Source organism: Colobus angolensis, unplaced genomic scaffold (assembly GCF_000951035.1).
Source record: "Colobus angolensis palliatus isolate OR3802 unplaced genomic scaffold, Cang.pa_1.0 Scaffold25, whole genome shotgun sequence".
NCBI classification, from domain to species: domain Eukaryota; kingdom Metazoa; phylum Chordata; class Mammalia; order Primates; family Cercopithecidae; genus Colobus; species Colobus angolensis.
Genome location: NW_012115710.1, coordinates 4,912,860 through 4,931,034, shown reverse-complemented (window position 1 = coordinate 4,931,034; position 18,175 = coordinate 4,912,860). Strand labels below are relative to the sequence as shown.

Genomic DNA, 18,175 nt, shown 5'->3' with positions numbered 1-18,175 from the left:
CTTGGGAGGCTGAGGCAGGAGAATTGCTTAAACCCGGGAGGTGGAGGTTGCAGTGAGCCAAGATTGCACCATCCATTGCACTCCAGCTTGAGCAACAAGAGTGACACTCTGTCTCAAAAAAAAAAATCTGATACTAGCTTCTGGCAACACCCACACTGTCTTCCTGAAAAGGTAGCACCCGGGGGTTCGAGGAAGGAGCCTGGTAGTTCGAGTGCCTGGGGTGAGAGGTGAAGTCTGCCTTGGCCCTTTGCCACTTTGACACCTCCCTTTTTCTGTGTCTCGAGTTCTGTTTTGCTTCCATTGGCAAAATAGTAATAAACAAATATCAGTATCCAGCACTGTGTCTGGGCCATAGTATGTGCTCAATAAATTATATGCCTACTGTTCCATTATTGGAATGCTAAGCATGTGGGAGTTATTTATATCCTGCTCAGGGTCATCGCCAGGGTCTGATTTTTCACACGTCTGCAGTTCAAAAAATTGCAGCCTCTGGGTTAATGTTACTCCTTTTCTCATACTCTCCCAGAATGTGACAGGGCTTCTGAGGGGAGCCCTATGCCATGGAAGAACCGGCAGTGTCCTTAAGGCCCCGGCGGGAGTCAGGGTCGTTATGTGCTGGGGCCGCCATATTTGGTGAAAAGGACTTATTCCCAGGCCTGACCCAGCAGGATCACTATGGAATTGGTTTCTCAGGAGATTCCTGGCTCTTTTCTTTGGAGATTGTTATTCCTTAGTCGCCAGGTAGGACAGTTTGCCTCACAGCGAGACTGGAGTGAGGATCTAATCTGATGCTCGTCAGTTCTGGGTTCCTTTTAGAGACACAGGGCACAGACGGGAAAGCAGAACTTACTTAGCCTTTGCTCTTCTGGCTCTCATTCGTAGCCTTGGGGTCACTAGGTCTCAGGTTTTCCTGTGGGCTGTAGTTGCAGTCTGTGTCCAGTGGGTGGCAGTGTGGCCCTGCCTACAGGAGGGACCTCTTCCTCCCTCTGAGGATACGACCCCTCCTCCATGTACCCCCAGTTCAAACACCCTGACCCACTCCACTTACTCTTTTGATGCGTCCTGGGGGCATCAGCTGCATTTCCAGGGAGTCCCAGTTGGGCTGTTACTGTTTGGATCACCTTGCATCTGGGAGCGATGGGGCCCTAAGGGTTTATGTAGGTCTGAAATGGCAGTTGGGCCTGCCACATCCTGTCAGCTTGAAGTCAGCCTTACCTCCTCCCCTCAGCAGCCTGGATTATCTCTCAGCCACTCTGATAAAGCCCACTGTGCCTCAGAGAAACAGGTTCAGAGAGGGGCGTGCCTGAGGTTGCCAGGTCACCACCCGTGTTCCTCCAGCTAGGGGCCTCTCCCAGTGCCACCGTTTTCTTCTTGGCCTCTGCCCATCGTATTTGTTTTGCTACCTGAGACCATGGACACCTTCAACTTACAAAATTCCCTTCTTCCTGCACAGGGGACCCTCACAATGATCCCAATGCTCAGGGTGATGCCTTCAAGACTCTCTTCGTGGCGAGAGTGGTAAGTCCCCAGCTCCCAGCTCCTGGAACCCCACGCTGCTGAGAGCCTAGGTCTGGCCCGAAGGGCAAATAGGCTAGGTACTGGGGAATGTTCCAGGGGCTGTGGGACAGCTCTGTTCTCCCATTTAATGTCATACCCATCTCCTTGTAGAACTATGACACAACAGAATCCAAGCTCCGGAGAGAGTTTGAGGTGTACGGACCCATCAAAAGAGTAAGTGGAGTGGGGTCAGGGTGTTTGAATTGAGGGTGCATGGAGGAGGGGCTGTGTCCTAAAAGGGAGGGAGAGAGGTCCCAGCCGTGAGCATGGCTCACACCATTTCAGGGCCTGGGTTTATGCATCCTGACTGTATTTCCATGCAGCAGACCTTGGGTAGCAGAAGTAAAATGAGAAGTAATGACTGCTGGTGGTTGATTGAGAGCAGGGGTTGGCAAACTGCAGACTTATTGCTTGTAAATAAAGTCTTCCTGCTGCTCAGCCAGGCAGGTCTGTTTGTTTACACATTGTCTTTGGCTGCTACTGTTGTAAGGCAGGGTTGGGTTGTGCCAGAGTATGTGGCCGTCAAAGCTGGAAATATATACTCTTTGCGTCTTGGCAGAATACGTATGCTGAGTCTTGTTTTAGAGGAAGGCTTTGTTTTACCAATCTTCTTTTAAGTCACTTAAGTGCTGTGCCTGATTTCCTTTATCTGACATGGGAGACACATGCCTTCCCTGGGCAGTAGTGAGGGCTTGAGGCCACCCTACACACAAACTGATGTTAGCCATGTCTCTTCTCCTCCCTACACTGTTTTTGATACATCTTTTTAAAATACTGACACATGTCAGGCCGGGTGCGGTGGCTCACACCTGTAATCTCAGCTCTTCAGGAGGCAGAGGCGGGAGGATAGCTTAAACCTAGGAGTTCGAGACCTACCTGGGCAATATAGTGAGACTTTTCCACAAAAAGGAAAAAAAAAATACTGTTGGGCCAGGCGTGGTGGCTCATGCCTGTAATCCCAACACTTTGGGAGGCCAAGATGGGCAGGTCACCTGAGGTCAGGAGTTCGAGACCAGTCTGACCAACGTGGTGAAACCTGGTCTCTACTTTAAAAAGTACAAAAATTAGCTGGGCATGATAGCGGGCGCCTGTAATCTCAGCTACTCAGGAGGTTGAGGCAGGAGAATTGCTTGAACCCGGGAAGCCGAAGTTGCAGTGAGCCGAGATCACGCCACTGTACTCCAGCCTGGACAACAGAGTAAGACTCCATCTAAAAAGAAAAAAAGTGGGCCGGGCGCGGTGGCTCAAGCCTGTAATCCTGGCACTTTGGGAGGCCGAGACGGGCGGATCACGAGGTCAGGAGATCGAGACCATCCTGGCTAACATGGTGAAACCCCATCTCTACTAAAAAATACAAAAAACTAGCCGGGCGAGGTGGGGGGGTGCCTGTAGTCCCAGCTACTCAGGAGGCTGAGGCAGGAGAATGGCATAAACCCAGGAGGCGGAGCTTGCAGTGAGCTGAGATCCAGCCACTACACTCCAGCCTGGGCGACAGAGCGAGACTCCGTCTCAAAAAAAAAAAAAGAAAAAAAAAAAATGTTGTAGGCCGGGCGTGGTGGCTCACGCCTGTAATCCCAACACATTGGGAGGGCGAGACAGGCAGATCAGCTGTAGTCAGGAGTCAAGACCAGCCTGGCCAATATGGCGAAACCCCGTCTCTACAAAAATACAAAATAGCCAATTGTGGTGTCTCGTGTCTGTGTGTGTGTTTGCATATATCTGTGTATGCCTGTGTATATATGTGTATACACACATACGTTGCTCTGCCCTGCACAGTCCAGTGACAACCTTGGCCCCACCCTTGTCCCTCTGATCCCATTCGAGTCAGGAATCTCAGTTGTGTTTTGGAGGCTGTGGGGTCCCAGGTTCATCCATGATAGCGGTTGGTCGCCGACTGGTAGTGATGTGAATGGAGAACTAGCCATCCTTGAGGGATCAGCTCAAATGCTGTCACCTCCCAGAAATCTTCCTTGGTTCATTCTGGCCACCTCTGTCTCAACAGCCCTTCCTCGCCCATTGTTCTCCCTTACGTGGTCCCCGAGGGGTCTTTCTGACATCCAGAGCTGACCCCATCTCCTCAGCGGTCCGCGTCCCAGGGGTCACTAGCATGTTAGGACAGGTCCAGCTGTGACCATCTGACCTTACAGGACTTTTCCCCAAGCTGTGTGGCTTCGTGGACATCCATCCCACCCCCTACCCCCCTTCTCTTGCTGCCATCCTCGGGATGGGACCCATCCCTCAGCATGCCACATTCTCTCAAGCCTCCCTGGATGTGCACATGTCCTTGCTTTTTCTCTTAGAACTCCCCTGTCCCTGGCCAGGTGCGGTGGCTCATGCCTGTAGTCCCAGCACTTTGGGAGGCCGAGGATGGGGATCATGAGGTCAGGATTTCAAGAGCAGCCTGGCCAACATGGTGAAACCTCGTCTCTACTAAAGATACAAAAAATAACCCAGGTGTGGTGGCGGGTGCCTGTAATCCCAGCTACTCAGGAGGCTGAGGCAGGAGAATCGCTTGAACCTGGGAGGTGGAGGTTGCAGTGAGCTGAGATCGCGCCATTGCACTCCAGAGCCTGGGCGACAGAGCAAGACTCCACCTCCAAAAAAAAAAAAAAATTTCCCCTGTCCCATTGGCCTTCGCAACTCCCTCCTGTTTCCCTAAGTCCATTTGTGTCCTCCTGACTCCACATAGACCACCCACATTGGCCCTTCGTTGCTCAACACCCTTCCCAGCTCCTCAGCGACCATGCTTCTCGGCCTGGCACTGGGGCGCTTGACCCTGGGCCTGCTCACCTTTGTGGCCTCATCTCCTGGGGCTCTCTGTCGTCAGTACGTGAGCCAGTGCTGCTGAAGCGCATCCCCAGCCTCCTGCCCTCCTGCCACCAGGCCATTGGACCTCTGGAGTTACTGCTTTTCCTCCTCACAGGCTGACTCCTCACTGTCCTCCTTCATCTCTCTTCTTTCTTTAGGTCTGAAGTGTCATTTTCTCCAGGAAGCCGGCTCTGTGCCCTCTGGTCCTACAATTAGAACATAAGTCACTCAGGGCTCTTGAAGGACAGAGAGGGTCTGAGACCTCACCTGGCCCAGGGCCTGGTGCGCAGGCTGGTGTGGGGTTGGTGGGGTGGAGCCGCTCTGCGGCGGGACTCACCCCTGTCCCCATGCGCCCCACAGATACACATGGTCTACAGTAAGCGGTCAGGAAAGCCCCGCGGCTATGCCTTCATTGAGTACGAACACGAGCGAGACATGCACTGTGAGTACCTCCCGCCGAGTCTTGCCCTCTGACCCGCTCTCACTTCTCTGCTGCCCCAGCCCCTCCCAGTCTATCCCCTCCCCCACCCTGCCACACCTGACATTAGCGATGTCTCTTTTCCTCCTCCCTCTGTTTCTGATGTATCTTTTTTTTTTTTATATACGTGATTTTTAAAAAAAACCAAATCCCCCACAACGTGTGTGTGTGTGTGAACCTGGGGAGGTAAGTGTCACACGTTGAACCTCAGGGGCAAAGAGGGAACTGGGTGGGGGGCTGGGGCCAGTTGGAGGTGGGGGAAGGGGTCGGATTTTGGGGGAGTCTCTCCCCATTATTCCCCCCACTGAAGTTGGGGGTGGCCAGGTTGCAGTGAGGACTGGCCTTTGAACCTGTCGTCTCTTTCCCCCCCAAGTAGAACTGGGGCTGGGCCACCCGACCCTCTGCCTCCCCAACCCTGGCCCCCCACCCTGTTCCTCAGTGGGCAGTGGGGTGATAGGCATGTTGAGCGCCTGCCCCTACAGTTCCAAAGCCCCCTTTGAGGCTGCCGCGGCGTCCACATGGGCAGGGATGGGTGGGGGAGGGTGGGCAGGGCTGCGGCGTGTCCAGGGGCCGCCGTATTAATTGATTGTTCTTATTGTCACTGCAGCCACCACGCAGCTGGCTTGCAGCTGATGCTTACGCTCCCCTTACAACACCTCAGTGTATGGTTGGTATAAGGGTTTGTATCATGGGTAAGATCACTCAGCACCGCACACCAGCCCAGCTTAGCCAGGCAGCTCAGGAGCAGCGAGGCGCCCCTCCTCCCGCCCCAGTCGCCCCCGCAGCCTCCCCGCACCCATGGCCCTTTCCTTGTTTGGGTGCCCTTTGTCCCTCCTGCCCCAATCCGTATGCTCTCCGAGAATCTTGCTGATCCCAGGAGGGGAAGGATGAACCCGGTAGGAAAGGCGGTGGCCTCTCCGCTTGGGTTCCACCCAGCCTCTGATGACCCGGCTTCGCGATGTCAGCGGCGAGGTGGCGGGAACACCGAGGGCAGGGCACCAGGCCAGGGCTCCACTGGAACCCTTCAGCCTTCCCTCCCTGCCCCCGTGCTTTCTGTGGGGCTGCTACTGTGCTGGCCCTGGAGAGTCTTTTTGGCTGCTAGTTTTGGGGTGCTCTGCGCCCTTCCTGTCTTCCTTCCTGTGGTTGAGGCCTCCCGAGGGAGCTGGCTGTGGTGTCCAGCCACTCTCCAGAGGTGGTCAGGAGCTCCCCAGAGTGCATGGAATTGGGGCTTGGGGTGTGGGAGGGACCAAGGGGTAGGCTGCCAGCAGCTGAAGGTGTCAGTAGGTTTTTACTAAAGAACCTTCCACTTTCTAGAGACTTGAGAGAGGGAAAGAGAGAGAGAGGCCTAGACGAACACAATCACATGTTTTCTTTGCTGTTCCTCCCGGGATGGGCCTCTTCTGGGGTTTGGGACTCTGAGCCCGAGCGGGGTTCCTTCGCTTGACTTTGATCCTGGTCCTTAAATGCCTTTCCCCACTCCCCTCCTGTGGGTTCAGGGGCCAAGTGGCCCCTCCTCAGAGCACGGGCAGCACCGTCTCCTGGACCCCTGTGTGCCAGCCTCTGCAGACGCAGCTGGTGGGAGGGAGCATGGAGTTGGAGGTGGAGAAGTCGCGGGGGGTGGGCTGTGTGCCTAGTTCAGTGTGACTTGGGGACTGGTGAGGTTGGACAGGTTTTTGAGGCCTCCCCAGCCTTCTTTGTAAATTCATACGAGATAGTCCAGGGCTTTCCAGCGCCCAGCTTGGGTGATAATCCTCGTCTCCCTGACTCTAAGGCCTCCTTGAGATTTCTTTGGGGTCCACCACGTCCTCTGCCTGTCTCCAGGTGGTATAGGAGATGTGGTTCCTCTCCTGGCTCCCTAGAACCCCCAACTTCCCCTCCCTGTAGCTTTAGCTGACCCCATGGTGGTGGGTGTGGGGTCTGTGCGCGTGCTCAGGTAAGCTTGGGGGCTCCAGGTAAGCGGTCCCGTGTCCCCCCCCGGGAAGCCCGCCTCCTCGCCAGGCCCCCAGGAGTTGCCGAGCCCCCCCCATCCCGCTCGGTTTGGACACCCGCAAGGCCGGCATCGGTAAATGGCACCTTTTTCTCTTCCTCTGGTTGTTATTTGGGGGGGAGCGGGCTGGGGCGGGGCAGGGTATTACGGTTGGTTGAGGACAGCCCCCTAGGCCAGTGCTGGGTGGGGGAACAGGGACTTTTTGGCCTTCCTGATAGCCCCACGTGATCACAGGCCAGGGCCTCAGGCTTGCCTTTTGCTGTGCACTACCCGAGAGCAGCAGTGAGCCTCTCCCCCATCTCCCCTCTACGACTCCCCTTTCCTGGCAGGCTCAGGCTGGGGTGCGCTCCCAGCGCGTGTTGAGCCAGGGGTGTGGAGGGCGAGATGGGGCGGGGCCGGGGGGAGGCAGAGTCAGTCATCTCAGGTAAGGCAGGGATTTTCAGTAGCACCGCACGGCACCCCATGCTTCCTCCACTGCCCCTCCCCTGCTGCAGGGGCCCTGCCAGGCCCCCTGGGAGTATATAACCCGCCTCTCTGCTCCCTGCCATTTCCTGAAGATTTCTCCCACCCCCTTCTGGTTCATTTTCTGTTCTGATGTCTGTTCCCCCCACACTCACCACCCTCCAAAAAAAAACAAAAACAGAAAAACCGGTGTGGTCTGGGGTGCGGAGCGTCCCAGCTGGGCCTCCTGCCCTGGCTTGTGTCTCAGGGTGCATGCTTGGGGTTGTGGAGGAGCCCCCTCCCCCACAGCAGAGTCCAGCGTGGAGTTAACCTTCAGTTTCTTTGCAGCGATTTTGGCCGCCCTGGCGGGAGGGGGCTGTTCCATCATGTGGGAGAGGAAGGACGGGGATCCCAGGGGGTGGCGGGTGAGGGTGAACATCTCCCTTGACCAGGAGTGGTTGGGGTGCTGAGAGGAAGCAGAGGCTGAGATGGAGCAGGCCCTTCGCCGGTTTGGGAGAGGGTTGGTCTGGCTGTCAGTTGCCTGGCTGTCTGTTGGGCGTGTGCGTGTGGGTGATCATGGGGACACAGGGCGGGGATTCTGTAGAGCCGGGCCTGTCCTGACTAGAGGACCCTCTGGGGACTCCTCCCCTCCCCCTCCCCACATCTGTTACAGCCGCTTACAAACACGCAGACGGCAAGAAGATTGATGGCAGGAGGGTCCTTGTGGATGTGGAGAGGGGCCGAACCGTGAAGGGCTGGAGGCCCCGGCGGCTAGGTGAGCACGTCCTGCCCTCGACGGGCTCTCGGGGACCCTGGACCTGGTGGGCTTGTTCTCCCTTCTTTGCTGCTTTCTGCTTCTCTTGTCTCCTGCCGGCTCACGTCTCCCATCGCGTCCTCATCTCCAGCTTCTCTGTTTGGTGGCCATCACATTTCTGACAGCCGCCTGTCTCCTCGTTCTGGATTACTGTGAGGAGCAGGGGCACCAACCTGGAGCAGGGGTACCAGCCTGGAGAGGCCTGAGCCCACATGCTGGCGCCCCCACTTGCTTGCTGGGGGTCCCCTCTTCCTGCCTCATTGTCCTCCTCTTAGTGGAAATAACCTGAGTTTGCTGAGCTCAGTGTACTGGGTGCCCAGCTTGGCAGTGACGCATGCTGGGGTTGTAAATGTCACTTGCTCATCTGCTTCTGCTGCTTGTTCTTGCTCTTGTTCGCTCTTGTACTGATTCAGCAAGTACCTATTTGATCACCAGCCGTATGCCAGGCTTCTAGTCAAGAGCAACACAGAGGCAGCTTCTGCCCTCTGAGCCTCCTGCATTCAGTCTCCTCATTGTTGTTCGCTGTCTCAGGCAAGGTCAGTTTGGCTACAGGTATCAGAAATAAACTTGAGCTTCCTGAAACATGAAAACATAAAAAAAAAGAAGCATAATTCTGTTGATACAGAATTATGGGCATCCTTTGGAGTTCAGAGGTATGTGATGCCCATGGATCTAAGAGGACCTGGTAGCTGAAGCTGTTAAGAGCTGGGGCAGCCAGGCCAGGCACAGTGGTTCACGCCTGTAATCCCAGCACTTTGGGAGGCCCAGGCGGGTGGATCACGAGGTCAGGAGTTCGAGACCAACCTGGCCAAGATGTTGAAACTCCGTCTCTACTAAATATACAAAAATTAGGTAGCCGTGATGGCGGGCACCTGTAATCTCATCTACCCAGCAGGCAGAGGTTGCAATGAGCCGAGATCGAGTCACTGCATTCCATCCAGCCTGGGTGACAGAGCAAGACTCTGTCTCAGAAAAAAAAAAAAAGCTGGGATGACTCACCTGTGATGTGTGACAGCCCACAGCTTGCTTCTGCCTCCTTAGCCTCCACGCAGCTGGGTCTGTCCCATGCCTCTTTGCACTGGCCCAGCGCAGCATGCCACAGGTCCTGGCTTTACACTCAGTCCTGGACGGGTCTCTTGTTTTGGGCTGGGCACATCTGATTGACTCAGTGTTGGGCCTGGGGTCCTGCTACTCAGGCATGCTTACTGACGACTGAATCCTGCAAAGCTGAGTGACAGTTGTCAGAGAAGATGATGATCCCTGGGCAGACGCCCAGGCAGTAGTAGCCACTTGGGACTCCTGTCCTGCCTCCCAGCCCTGTGTCCTCGCTCTGGATTCGCCTGTGCTAGGGAGACCACACTCTAAGCTGCTGAGCCTCTGAGTTTACCAGGCATGTTCTTACCTTACTCTGGTCTCTCCGGGGTGGAGTGGGTTCTTACAGCTCTGCTGTTTCCTGTTGGGGCAGGAGAATTCTGGAATCTCAGCCTTTCCAGAAGCTCAGAATCTTCTAGTTCAGTTGCCATTCAAACTTTTTGTGGGTGTTAGCCAATAACATCTTGACTCAGTGCACCCGCAGAAATACTATAACCTAAAGTTTGAGGAAACAGTTTTTTCTGTGTAGTAAGTATATAGTTGTATTTTATATTCTGCTGTTTTGTTTTTTAAGATGTTGGTTGCACCCATCAGATTGATGATGTGACTCACTGCTGGGTCATGACTTGAAAATAGTAAAGGCTAGTCTAGCTGCCCTGTGCCTGTGATATGGCAGGTGCCTGGTCTGCTGCCGGCTTCCTATAAGAATATCTCCCTGCAGCCTCTTTTCTATACAGAACTCAGCCCTGCCTCACGGAAGCTTTTCCAGGCAGTGTGGGATAGAGGAGCGCTTGAGAAGGCAGGTTCTGCAGCAGACGGCAGTGACAGTCCAGTTCTGCACCTTCCTTGATGAGTCACTGTGGACCAGTGACTTGATCTGAGATTGTTTCCCCATCATAACCATGAGGTTCCTTGGGGCTGTTCATGTATTCACTTGACACACACAACATCCACCTTTCTATACCAGCTGCAGCGCCACCTGCTGGTACCGTGAGCAAGAGCCGAGTGCGCCCACGGTCCCGGTGCCTTGCAGTCTGGTGGGAGAGGCAGGTAGGGGTCGACTCAGACAGGTAGCAAACCTGAAACTCCGGGGAAAGGAAGCATTTCTGCAACTGTGAGTACGTAGGACTGTGAGGAGAGGCTTCCGGAGGAAGGGATGTTCGGGCTAGCCTTAAGGGTGAGTGGGAGTTCGCCGGAGAAGGAAGGGGAGACCAGTCCAGGGCAAGGAGAATGCGCAGACACTAGCAGGAAGGTGAGCGCGGGGACACTGGGAAAGCCTGGGACGCGCAGCCAGGGGCTGCGGCTCAGACGCTAGCGGGGCCCACTCTTGCTGCTGCTACCACCAGTTGACAAGGAGTTTGGACCTCAGGCTGGGGGACGCCACCAGAGGCTTCTAAGCCGATCACATTTTTGGGTGGAAAGATCTTCAGCTTTGGGCGTGTGTGAGGATGAGGATAATTGGAAGGGAGGGGTTCGAGGAGGCTGTGAAGTGCGCTGTGGTTAATATGATGCACTTTGGGGTCAAATGTGGGTTCCAGTAACGGCTGTTTCCTAGCGAATGCTTTGTGTGAGTTACTTAAGGAAGATGTGGCTGTCTTGTGATGGGAGTGCGTGGGGTGAACTGCAGAGGGGGACCCGACCCTGTGAATGCTAAGCCAGGGGCAGCCTTTCTGCTTTCGGAGCCGGCTCATTTCTGCTCCTCCGGGCCCTGCCTCTGCCCCTGCCCCTGCCCATACTGACCCTCTTGTCTGTCTACCCGCCCAGGAGGAGGCCTCGGTGGTACCAGAAGAGGAGGGGCTGATGTGAACATCCGGCATTCAGGCCGCGATGACACCTCCCGCTATGATGAGAGGTAAGATTGGGCGACCGGTGTCCTGGGTCGGGGCGGTCACGGGGGGAGCCCGGCCACACAGGTCTGCCCACCTCATCCAGGCCCGGCCCCTCCCCGCTTCCGCACAGGGACCGGGACCGGGACCGTGAGCGGGAGCGCAGAGAGCGGAGCCGGGAGCGAGACAAGGAGCGAGAACGGCGACGCTCCCGCTCTCGGGACCGGCGGAGGCGCTCACGGAGTCGCGACAAGGAGGAGCGGAGGCGCTCCAGGGAGCGGAGCAAGGACAAGGACCGGGACCGGAAGCGGCGAAGCAGCCGGAGCCGGGAGCGGGCCCGGCGGGAGCGGGAGCGCAAGGAGGAGCTGCGTGGGGGCGGTGGCGACATGGCGGAGCCCTCCGAGGCGGGTGATGCGCCTCCTGATGATGGGCCTCCAGGGGAGCTCGGGCCTGACGGCCCTGACGGTCCAGAGGAAAAGGGCCGGGATCGTGATCGGGAGCGACGGCGGAGCCACCGGAGTGAGCGCGAGCGGCGCCGGGACCGGGATCGTGACCGCGACCGTGACCGCGAGCACAAACGGGGGGGGGAGCGGGGCAGTGAGCGGGGCAGGGATGAGGCCCGAGGTGGGGGCGGCGGCCAGGACAACGGGCTGGAGGGTCTGGGCAACGACAGCCGAGACATGTACATGGAGTCTGAGGGTGGCGATGGCTACCTGGCTCCGGAGAATGGGTATTTGATGGAGGCTGCGCCGGAGTGAAGAGGTTCTCTCCACCAGCTGTGTTTGGACGCGTTCCTGCCCACCCCCTTGCTGTCATCCCCTCCCCCAACCTTGGCCACCTGAGTTTGTCCTCCAAGGGTAGGTGTCTGATTTCTTCTGGCCCCTTGGATTTAAAAATAAAATTAATTTCCTGTTGATGGTGGGCACCTCGGTTTCTTCCTCACTGCTGTCCTCCCCAGAAGGTTGTCCCTGACTTTTGCTTGGTTTGGTTTCCAGGGAGTAGTTAACAACGTGAGCGTTAGGACGTGAGGCTGGCTCTGCCCAGTAGCCAGAGCTGTTGAAGGTGGGGGAGGAGGCCTCTCTAGGGCTCCTTGTCTCCCTTGGTTTTTCCACCCTCTTTTTTCTTTCTCATCTCTGCCATACATTCCTCAGTGCTGACCATACGTCTTGGTAGGGGGCTGGGAATTAATTAGGAGGGGACTTGATGACTCCGGGGAAGCTGCAGTTTTGAATATGCAAGGGAAGCTGCTATCTGCACGGGAGAGCGGCACACATGGTGAGGAAAGGCAGAAGGAACGCATTGGGCACGGGTGAGATGGGGCAGAGCAGGAAGGGTGGACTCACATCGTACTTAGTAGTGACAGGTGTAATGAGCAGAAACAGAAGAGGTCCTACCAGCAATTGAGATTTCAAGCAAATTCCTGGACAAAAGATGAAAGCCATCGGTGGTGAGAACACTTCAGTCTGGTGAGTGCAGAGAAGGAAGCCAGTCAGCCTTGCAGAACCCTAGAGGGTCAAGGCTGCGGCTCCAGGAGAGCGAAGGTGGGAGGCCAGAGGCAGAGCTCAGGACAGAACAGTTGGCCACTCAGGATGCCTGGGAGCTGGGCCGGGGGGGTGCCTAGGCAAACCAGCTTGTGTTCAGACCTGCTTGTGTCTTTTAGAAGCATCTCAGCCTAAAGGCAAACTTGGCCTGGTAACTCAGAGGGTCTGTGACTGACACGCAGGATTTTAGTCTGCTTTTTAATGGTTTCAGTTTAACCAACTAAGGATACCCAGATATTTGAGGAAAAGCAGAGCAGAAGATAAATAGAAAAACTGACCCTGGAAGAAATGACTTAGGATTAAAAGAACTTTTTTTTTTTTTTTTTGAGATGGAGTCCAGCTCTGTTGCCAGGCTGGAGTGCAGTGGCTGGATCTCAGCTCACTGCAAGCTCCGCCTCCCAGGTTTACGCCATTCTCCTGCCTCAGCCTCCGGAGTAGCTGGGACTACAGGCGCCCGCCACCTCGCCCGGCTAGTTTTTTTTTTTTTTAGTAGAGACGGGGTTTCACCGTGTTAGCCAGGATGGTCTCGATCTCCTGACCTCGTGATCCGCCCGTCTCGGCCTCCCAAAGTGCTGGGATTACAGGCTTGAGCCACCGCGCCGGGCAGAATTAAAAGAACTTCTTACCTGTTATTCATAGATACCCCAGATACTGCAACTATAGAGTTCTAGTATTGGCTACAGAAAGCCCATTTTGGACTCAGATGGCACAAACTGGTTATATAAAGGCTGGACAATAGGCAAAAACTTAGGAAAGGTGCCAGAGCGCGGCCAGCTTTGATGAGGCTTGAGGGGCTGTGATCCGTTAAGAGAACACTTACGGGTGTGTTTCATGCTTAACTTGCCTTTTCTTTGAGGATGTTTTGCCATTTAGCATGGGGAAGAGACTATCAGGCGGGATTGACTTCCACTGGGCCAAGTTCACAGAGGTTCAGCCAGGCAGCTGGGACTTGACAAAATAGGAGAGGAGGGCACTGAGCCCCCAAATCTACGTGCACCCTCCCTTAGAAGCATCTGCCAACTCAAGCTGCTCGCTGTCTATGCAAGACCCCCAAGAAACTCATCAGAATGCAGTAACTGTGAGGCTAAGGAACTGGTGGCCTGGAGACTGCAGCAGCCATGCTGTTTTGGGGCAGACAGGTTGTGGTTCAAGGCCCACCATGGTGGATTGACCCTGCTTGAGATGGCCAGGGTGCCTCAGTGTCAGAGTAAGGCCATAACAGAAGAAATCAGACTAAGAGGCTGGGCGCGGTAGCTCACGCCTGTAATCCCAGCGCTTCGGGAAGCGGAGGTGGGTGGATTACTTGAGGTCAGGAGTTCAAGACCAGCGTGGCCAACTTGGCAAAACCCCATCTCTACCAAAAATACGAAAAATTAGTCGGGCATGGTAGTGAGCACCTATAATCCCAGGTACTTGGGAGGCTGAGGCAGGAGAATTGTTTGAACCTGGGAGGTGGAGGTTGCAGTGAGCCGAGATGGCGCCATTGCACTCCAGCCTGGGCAACAGAGTGAGATTGCATCTCAAAAAGAATAAATAATAATCAGGCTAAGAAAGTCTAAAACCAGACTTTTTCAGGATTTAGGCAATCTTCTAGCCAGAAGAAAAGTCTGAAAGAAGATAACGTTCTGAGTCTCCACATGTACTATTTTGAGTACTCATTATTCAGCATCTACTCAATAGTTACCAGCCTTGCTAGAAAGGGCTTAATTTGCTGAAAACCAAGAGGGAAACAAAATAGACAATAGAAAGAGACCCAGGCAGGGGTGATTCAGATGTTGGAGTTATAACTATGAGGTATATTCACAAAGTAAGGAGAAGATGGAGAATGTTGAGATATCTGGAATCTAGCTACTTGAGAGGCAGAGGTAGGAGGATTCCTTAAGCCAAGGAGTTTGAGATCACAGTGAGCTATGATCACTCCACTGCACTACAGCCTGGGTGACGGGAAGACCCTGCCTCAAAAAAAAAAAAAAAAAAAATCTGGAATCTAACAAAAAGTTAAATGGCAATTCTAGAACTAGAAAACAACTGAAATTAAGAATTAAGTAGGTGGTGGCCAGGCATGGTGGCTCTGTAAACTCAACATTTTGGGAGGCCAAGGTGGGAGGATCACCTGAGCCCAGGAGATGGAGATAAGCCTAGGCAACATGGCAAAAGCCTTTTCTCTAAAAAAAAAGACAAAAATTAGCCAGACGTTGGTGGCGTGCGCCTATGGTCCCAGATACTCAGGAGGCTGAGGTGGAAGGATTACCTGAGCCCAGGGAGGGCAAGGCTGCAGTGAGCCCTGACTCCACAACTGCACTTCAGCCTGGGCAACAAAGTAAGACCCTGTAACAACAAGAACAACAAAAAGTAGCACACACACACAAAAACACATAAACACCACACACACCACACACACACACACAACCACACACAAAAACAAACACCACACACAACACAACCACACACACGCACACACCACAAACACCACATACAACCACACACCACACACCACACACACACCACCACACACAAAAACACAAACGCCACACACAAACCACACACACACACACACACACACACAAGTTTAATAGACAACCGGGCACAGTGGCTCACGCCTGTAATTCCAGCACTTTGGGAGGCCGAGGAGGGTGGATCATGAGGTCAGGAGTTCCAAGACCAGTCTGGGCAATATGGTGAAACCCCATTTCTACTAAAAATATAAAAAATTAGCTGGGTGTGGTGGCGCACACCTGTAGTCCCAGCTGCTTGGGAGGCTGAGGCAGGAGAATCACTTGAACCCAGGAGGCAGAGGTTGCAGTGAGTGGACATCGCAGCCACTGCACTCCAGCCTGGGTGACAGAGAGAGACTCCACGTCAAATAGATAGATAGATAGATGACGGATATATATACATAGAGAGAGAGAAATAGCATGTTACTTAGACACAGAAGAAGCTCTCGGACTAAACATCTGTAAGTTCCCTCTCGCAGTGAGTAGAGTTAGGAGAGGTACAGAGGCTGGTGTTTTTCACTATTAGCCTGTCTGTGTTATTTGATTTTGTTTTTAATCCCATAAAGACACTACTTTTTGCTAAGGAGAGAACTACAGTGAAGGAGCCAGACAAATCTACTTTAGTCCTCCCACTTGGAACAAGCCTTTTTCTGGACTCCATATCGCCACCCAGTGGAAACAGAAGAGCAGCAGCCAGACTTCTCGAAAGTCTTGTCCACATCTCAGCCTCTCTAGAGCGTGATACCACTGACCACTTCCTTTTATTATTATTTATTTATTTATTTATTTAATTTTCTGAGACGGAGTTTCACTCTTATTTCCCAGGCTGCAGTGTAATGGCGCAATCTTGGCTCACTGCAACCTCCACTCCTGGGTTCAAGCGATTCTCCTGCCTCAGCCTCCCAAGTAGCTGGGATTACAGGCACCCGCCACCATGCCCAGCTAATTTTTTCAATTTTCAGTAGAGACGGGATTTCATCATGTTGACCAGGCTGGCCTGAAACTCCCAACCTCAGGTGATCCACCCGCTTCAGCCTCCCAAAATGCTTACAGGCGTGAGCACCACACCTAGCCTCACGGTTTTTTTTTTTTTTTTTTTTTGAGACGGAGTTTCACTCTTGTTGCCTAAGGTGGAGTGCAATTGCATGATCTCGGCTCACTGCAACCTCTGCCTCCCGGGTTCAAGCAGTTCTCCTGCCTCAGCCTCCCCAGTAGTTGGGATTACAGGCACGCACCACCACGCCTGGCTAATTTTGTATTTTTAGTAAAGACAGGGTTTCTCTATGTTGGTCAGGCTGGTCTTGAACTCCTGACCTCAGGTGATCCACCCGCCTTGGTCCCCCAACGTGCTGGGATTACAGGCATGAGCCACCACGCCCAGCCACACTTCTTCTTTTTAAGAACACTCTCAGGCAGGCACAGTGGTTCATGCCTGTAAACTCAGCACTTTGGGAGGCTGAGGCAGGAGGATTGTTTGAGCCCAGGAGTTCAAGACCAGCCTGAGCAACAAAGTCCCCTCCATCTAAAACAAACAAAAAGATAAAATTTAAAAACCTCTCTTCTCATGGTTTCACCCACCTGGGTTTCTGCCTACATTTCAGGCCATTCTCTGCTGTCCTCCTGACTTTTAAGTGTTAGAGAGGTTTGGGGACCAGTCCTAGGCCCTCTTAATATTCGCTTGCCCCTGACATTCTTATCCACTCCTGTGGATTTATTTACCACCTATGCCCCAATACTCAAACATGCCTGCAGACCAGGTTGCTCTTTTGAGCCCTAGACCTAGATCGATAGTTTCTCCCCATGGATTCTGCATAGGCTCCTCAAATTCAAAATATCCAGTATCGGTCAGGCAAGGTGGCTCACGCCTGTAATCCCAGCACTTTGGGAGGCTGAAGCGGGTGGATCACTTGAGGTCAGGAGTTCGAGACCAGCCTGGCCAACATGGTGAAACCCCGTCTCTACGAAAAATACAAAAATTTGGCAGGCGTGGAGGTGTGCGTCTGTAGTCCCAGCTACTCAGGAGGCTGAGGCAGGAGAATCGCTTGAACCCGGGAGGCAGAGGTTGCAATGAGCTGAGATCGCGCCACTGCACTCGAGTCTGGGCAACAGAGGGAAGACTCTGCCTCTGAAAACAAACAAAATATCCAGTATCCCTCCTTCAGTGTAGACCATCTTAAAAATGGCACCAAAGCACCTCAATACTGTCTTCTCCTGCACCTCCCAATCCCCATATATAGCCAAGCACCAAGGCTTGTCCAGACATTTCCACATCTGCCCACCCATCTTCTGTGCCTTGGCCCTGGTGCCAGCTGCCACCGGGACGGCTGTGGTACCCTCCTAAGCTGCCCCGCTGCTTCTCCTCTTGTTCTTGTCCAAACCAGTCTCCATAGTGGCTACAGTGATTTTTTTTTTTTTCCCGTAGATATGCAGTCTCACTATATTGCCCATGCTGGTCTTGAACTCCTGGGCTCAAGTAGTCCTCTCGCTGCAGCCTCCCAAAGTGCTAGGATTACAGGTGTGAGCCACTGCGCTCAGCCCAGTGATTTTTTTTTTTTTTTTTTTTTGAGACAGGGACTCACTCTTTCACCCAGGCATAGTGCAGTGGTGTGATCATAGCTCACTCCTGCCTCGACCTCCTGGGCCCAAGTGATCCTCTCACCTCAGCCTCCAGAGCAGCTGGGACTACAGGCACATGCCACCACGCCTAGCTAATTTTTGTATTTTTTTGTAGAGATGGGGTTTCACCATGTTGTCCATGCTGGTCTTAAACTCCTGGGCTAAAGTGATCCTCCCACCTCAACCTCCCGAAGTGTTGGGATTATGTGCTGGGATTACAGGCCTGAGACACAGCGCCCACTCTGTCCAGAGCTCTTTTTTTTTTTTTTAAGTGATGGAGTCTCGTTCTGTCAGACTGGAGTGCAGTTGCCATCTTGGCTCACTGCAACCTCCGCCTCCTGGGCTCAAGCAATTCTCCTGCCTCAGACTCTTATGTGGCTGAGAGTACCGGCGCACACCACCATGCCGCCTATTTTTTTTGTATTTTCGTAGAGACGGGGTTTCACCATGTTGCCCAGGCTGGTCTCGAACTTCTGAGCTCAGGCTATCCGACCCCCTCAGCCTCCCAAAGTGCTAGGAT

At 53.9% G+C, this 18,175-nt stretch overlaps 1 protein-coding gene across 2 annotated transcripts in view; it reads left to right on the top strand.

Moving 5' to 3' along the window:
* SNRNP70 (small nuclear ribonucleoprotein 70kDa (U1)) overlaps positions 1 to 11,926 on the top strand; it is a 22,807-nt gene extending 10,881 nt beyond the window's left edge. The window contains exons 5-10 of one of the 2 annotated variants that reach the window (XM_011946408.1): positions 1,454 to 1,518; positions 1,669 to 1,731; positions 4,726 to 4,807; positions 7,945 to 8,046; positions 10,942 to 11,029; positions 11,137 to 11,926. In XM_011946408.1, coding sequence (XP_011801798.1) covers positions 1,454 to 1,518; positions 1,669 to 1,731; positions 4,726 to 4,807; positions 7,945 to 8,046; positions 10,942 to 11,029; positions 11,137 to 11,761 — 1,025 coding nt within the window. In that variant the 3' untranslated portion in view covers positions 11,762 to 11,926. Of the gene's footprint in view, positions 1 to 1,453; positions 1,519 to 1,668; positions 1,732 to 4,725; positions 4,808 to 7,944; positions 8,047 to 10,941; positions 11,030 to 11,109 lie in introns of both variants that reach the window. The other variant, XM_011946407.1, reaches the window with a different exon arrangement.
* The last annotated feature ends 6,249 nt before the right edge of the window (positions 11,927 to 18,175 follow it).